At 35.7% G+C, this 5,881-nt stretch overlaps 1 protein-coding gene across 1 annotated transcript; it reads right to left on the reverse strand.

Annotated features, from left to right (window-relative positions):
• Positions 3,052-3,922, reverse strand: LOC102175030 (60S ribosome subunit biogenesis protein NIP7 homolog). Its single transcript, XM_005686104.2, has 2 exons — positions 3,579-3,922; positions 3,052-3,211 (listed from the first exon to the last, which is right to left on the reverse strand). Exons 1-2 carry the CDS (start codon positions 3,920-3,922, stop codon positions 3,052-3,054), a joined length of 504 nt encoding a protein of 167 aa, XP_005686161.1.

Genomic DNA, 5,881 nt, shown 5'->3' on the forward strand with positions numbered 1-5,881 from the left:
TGAGGATGTAAATCAATAGAAACACTTCCCAGTGCAGGTTGTTAAAATCATTTGTGTGTAAGTTGGTAAAAAATCAAAAGTGTAAGTTGGAAAAATAATTTTAAGATCAATTTCACATTATCCTGTAAAACAGTAAATTTGCAAACTCTCAGAGGATTTCCACTTACAGGTATATACCATGTATATCTAGAACATGTAAAAAATGTACATGTATGTGGCAGGTACAAAAATGACTCATATAAACATTTCTAGTAGCATTATTTTTTAAATAAACTTTGCTGTGGATTAAAGTAAAATGCACAAATTTTAAGTGCAGTTCAATGTGTTTAAATGAATGTATATATTTGAGCTACCATTTCCACAATCAAAATACAGAACATTTACATAACCCTGGAAAATTCCTCTATATCCCTTGGTAGTCAATCCCTTCCTTCAGGCAACCACTGATCTGACTTCTATCAGCGTAGATTACCTTCATCTGTTCTAGAATTCATATAAATGAAATTATACAGCAAACATTCTTTTGTGTTGGCTTCTTTCCCTGAAATTACTGTGTTTGAGATTCATCTGTGTTTTTACATGTACCAGTAGTTCATTCATTTCTATTGCTAATTAATTTTCCATTGCATGAATTATCACACAGTGATGGTCACTGGGTTATTTCACTTGGGGTTACTATAGATCAGTCTACTCTAAGTATTCTGTACAAGTCCTTTTGTGGACATGTTTCCATTCTTCTTAAGAAAATATCTAGGTATATACTTATTTTAATTATATTTAAAAATTGTGAAATTGTTTTTCAAAGAGACTGTACCATTTTACACTTCCACAAGCAATATATAAGATTTCCAATTACTTTAGTTGGTGTCATCAATTTTTTTACTGTTATTCATTCTATTTGGTGTGAAGACAAGTATCTAAATGATTTTAATATGCATTTCCATGATGATTAGTGATATTGAGCATCTTCATTTGCTGATTAGACTTTAATATACATGTGCGTGTGTGTATCTTCTTTTGTGAAGTGTCTGTTCAAATCTTTTGTCCATTTTAAATTGGATTATTTGCCTTTGTACTGTTGTCAGAGTTCTTTATAAAGTCCATTTATCAAACTTATGTGATATTTTGCAAATATTTTCTTCCAGTCTGTGAGCTGGTTTTTCATTTTCCTATGGAAAGCCAAAGGTTTTATTTTTGTTGTTATTGTTTGAAGTTAAATGATGGCTAAGTGGGTAAAGAATCCACCTTCATTGCAGGAGACACAGGTTTGATGCCCTGGGTTGGGAAGATTCCTGGAAAGAGGAAATGGCAACCCACTCTGATATTCTTGCTTGGAAAATCCCATAAACAGAGGAGCCTGGCAGGCTACAGTCCACAAAGAGTTGGACATGACCGAGCAACTAAATACAACAAACACAAAAGAAATAAATTATCAACAAACAGACTCCTTTCTTACTTTATAAATAAGGAAAATAATGTTCATGATATGTCACTTGCCAGGGCCTCTCATTAGAGTAAGTCTGGAAATGTAGGTTATCTAGTAACTCTGTATTTTAAAAGTTGTGAGGAACTTCCAAATTTTTTTCCAAAGTAGCTGCACTATTTTGCACTCCTGCAACAATGTATAAAGGTTCTAGTTTTTCCATATTCTCAACAACACTAACTGCTGTCTATCTTTTTAACTTTAACTATTGTAGTGTGTGAAATAGTTAAACTCCTATTTTATTGTGCAGTTGGGTTGGGTTTTTTTTTTTTGGTAATTAAAAAATGTTTTATTTTAGAGATGCTACCTTTGGAATTTAAAATAAGCAGTATATTCACTAAAGAAACTGCCTTACAATACAGGTAGTTTAAAAAATTTGTAATGTTTTTCATTAAAATTTTTAAATTTTATTTATTTTTAATTGAAGGATAATTGTTTTACAATACTCTGTTGGCTTTTGCCATACATCAAAATGAAAAAATATTTTAATAATTCTAAAAATAATTTTGGAAGGCATGGGGAAGGATGGAGGAGCTGAATTATTATTTCAGTCTCTGATTAGTGGTTTTCATCCAGTTTAGTCAGGTAAGTAAAGATTTATTAGAATATATTTATGTATATGTATATACGTATATCTGAATCACCCTACTGTACACCCCAAACCAACACACCATTGTAAATCAACCATACTTCAATTTTAAAATTTTTAATTAAAAAACAAAACAAAAGATTTATAAGAGAAATTATGTTTTAGGAAATCAGGGTGATAAAAATAACATTCAGCATGAGATCATATCATTCAAGAAAGATTGATAAACTGCTTGTAAAAGTCAAGATATAATCAAATTATATTCATAAGATCCTACTCAGTAACAGAAATACTCAGTAGAATCATCACAGAAATAAATAATTTTTACTATTTATTCAACACCTATCATTTGCCAGGCACTGTGCTAAGTGCTTTATAGTTATGATTTCTAATTCTAAGAACTATGCTTAGGAAGACAATTTAACTATTTTTTTGAAGAAATTAAGCTTATTAAAGTTTAATGCCCCACCTAAGGCCATACATCTGGTAGATGTGAGAACTGTTGTTTGAATCCAAGTTTTTCTTCCACTCCACACAGCACCTACCATATAGAAAATCATCAGAATAAACTGCTCTTATATTTTATCCAAATTTCATTTGTAAAATTCCAGACATGCCCTAGTATTCTGATATGCCAATATCTATCTTTCATTGTATTAATAAATAAGAAAATTCATTATGTTCTTATCAGTTGGAAAATATTATCACAGATAACAATAATAAGCTCATCTTGTCCTCAGTTCCAACAATTTAGAACTTGTTACTCAATACAAGAAACCCTCTGATTCAAATATAAAGCACAGTATTCTATTCCACAATCACAAAGATCCAAAACTCCATTTTTGAGCCATTTCTGTATGAGAATCCAACTTGCATTTGTCCATGATCGAGTGAATATTAAATCAAGGAGTCCCTGAACAGGTCATAGTGTTGACAAAATTCAACAGGATGCTGGAGTCTACAGACACAGGAATCAAAGTCAGGCCCTTCTACACAGCCCCAGGTCCTCGTGATGGTTTAAAGTCAACGTCTCTTCGTGCCGAACATACTCCCCAATGTCTGCTTGATGAAATGCCACCGTAATCATGGTGTCTACTCTCCTGCAGTCTTGTGTAGACTTTGCTGCCACTCCAAAAGCCAAAAGGATGTCTGCCAAGGAGTTCCCCATGACTCCCTAGTACTGAGAAGTATTTCCAGTAATTTGACCAAGTCCAGATTTCAGCTCATGGTTCTCAGACAGGAAGGCTTGCTTTGTTTCAGGAACACTTTATTCTTGGCATAGTACTAAGCTGGTCAGTCATGTCCAACTCTTTGTGACACTGTGGACTATGGACGGTAGCCTGCCAGGCTCCTTTGTCCATGGGGATTCTCCAGGCAAGCTACTGGAGTGGGTGGCCATGCCCTCCTCCAGGAGATCTTCCCCACCCCGGGACTGAACCCACATCTATGTCTCCTGCATTGGTAGGTGAGTTCTTCACCATTAGTGCCACATGGGAAGCCCCATTCTTGGCATAGGGTGCTAGGTAATCCAGAGCTGTAATGTCCAACTGAAACTCGTGGGTCTTAGGGAATTTTCCAAAGTACCTCCCAAGCAAAACGAGCTTGTCACCAGAGATACCCACGACCAACTTCAAGGTCATCTCATTCACACAGTACACTGTGAGGTCATTGTGCAGCCTGAAACAGTAGGTGCTGTAGGATCTGTTGACCAGTAGCTGAAGGTTCTCTCTGATGAATTTTGCTGTCTTCTCAAACATTGCATGGGTCTCCTCTTCAGTCAGAGGCCGAATTTTCCTACTGGGTTGGAACCCAGAATCTTCGGGCCTCAGTTGTTGAAATGGAAACTTCATTGTGGTTTTAATTTGTATGTTAAGCATCTTTTATGTGCTTTCTGATCATTTGCAAGTCTCTGTTGGAGGACTGTCTATTGAGATACTTAGCTCATTTTAAAAATTAAGGTATTTGTGCTTTTATTGTTGAGTTGAATTTTTTTAATCATTCTGAATACAAGTCCCTAATCTGATACATGATTTGCAAATATTTTCTCTCTGATTCTATGTGTTATATTTTCTTTCTTTTTTTTTTTTTGATGATTTCCTTTAAAGGACAGAAGTTTTTAATTTTGATGAAGTCTGATTTGCCCTTTTTCCTTTTATTGCTGTGTTTTTGGCGTCTCATTAAGAAACCAGCATCTAACCTAAAGCCAAGAAGATATCAATCTAGGTTTTTTTTCTTCCCAGCAAGGTTATAGTTTTAGCTCTCACATTTAGGTCAATGATCAATTTTGAGTTAATTTTCATATATAGTGTGATACACGGGTCCAGTTTCATTCTTTTACGTATGAATATCTGAATGTCCCAGTACCATTCATTGGGAAAAAACATGTTTTCCCCACCAGATTTTTTTGGCACCCTTGTTGAAAATCTGTTAACTATAAATAAGAGTTAGTCATTTCTTCCCAAACTTCTGAAATTATATCTAATATCATTTCCTCTATCCTTAAGAATTTCTCTTAGCATTTCTTACTGTGGGCATTATTTATAATTGCAAGACAACTGAAAGGTCCCCAAATGTCTATAGATGAAATAATGAATTAATGAAATGAATTATTTTCTTAGACTATTATCTAGCCATGAAAACTGAATTTATTGTAACTACATACAAAGACATTGAAAACTCTTAGAATAATAAGAACTCTACAAACAACCTGATTTTAAAATGGGCGGAAGAACTGAATAGACATTTTCCCAAAGAGGAAATGCAGATGACCAATAGGCACATGAAAGATGCTCAATGTTGCTAACCATCAGGGGAAACGCAAATCAAAACCACGGTGAAACTTCACACCTGTCAGAATGACTATCATGAATAAGACCACAAATAACAAATGTTGCCAAGGATGTGGAGACAAGGGACCCCTCAAACACTGCTAATGTAAATGTAAGTTGTGCAGCCACTGTGGAAAATGGAATGGCGGTTTCTCAAAAAACTAAAAGTAGAGCTACTATATGACTCCAAATTCTATTCTTGGATCACTTCAGTTCAGTTCAGTCACTCAGTCATGTCCAACTCTTTGCAACCCCAAGGAGAGATGCACACGAGGCCTCCCTGTCCATCACCAACTCTCAGAGCTTGCTCAAACTCATGTCCATTGAGTCGGTGATGTCATCCAGCCATCTCATCCTCTGTCGTTCCCTTCCCCTCCTGCCTTCAATCTCTCCCAGCATCAGGGTCTTTTCCAATGAGTCAGTTCTTCGCATTAGGTGGCCAGAGTATTGGAGTTTCAGCTTCAGCATCAGTCTTTCCAATGAATATTCAGGATTGATTTCCTTTAGGATGGACTGGTTGGACCTCCTTGCAGTCCAAGGGACTCTCAAAATTCTTCTCCAACACCACAGTTCGAAAGCATCAATTCTTTGTTGCTCAGCTTTCTTTATAGTCCAACTCTCACATCCATATATGACCACTGGAAAAACCATAGCATTGACTAGACAGACCTTTGTCATCAAAGTAATGTCTCTGCTTTTTAATATGCTGTCTAGGTTGGTCATAACTTTTCTTCCAAGGAGCAAGCGTTTTTTAATTTCATGGCTGCAGTCACTATCTGCAGTGATTTTGGAGCCCAGAAAAATAAAGTCTCTCCCTGTTACCATTGTTTCCCCGTCTATTTGCCGTGAAGTGATGGGACTGGAAGCCATGTTTTTCGTTTTCTGAATGTTGAGTTTTAAGAAAACTTTTTATCTCTCCTCTTTCACTTTCATCAAGAGGCTCTTTAGTTCTTCACTTTCTGCCATTAGGGTGGTGTCATC

Source organism: Capra hircus, chromosome 10, assembly GCF_001704415.2.
Source record: "Capra hircus breed San Clemente chromosome 10, ASM170441v1, whole genome shotgun sequence".
Classification (NCBI taxonomy): domain Eukaryota; kingdom Metazoa; phylum Chordata; class Mammalia; order Artiodactyla; family Bovidae; genus Capra; species Capra hircus.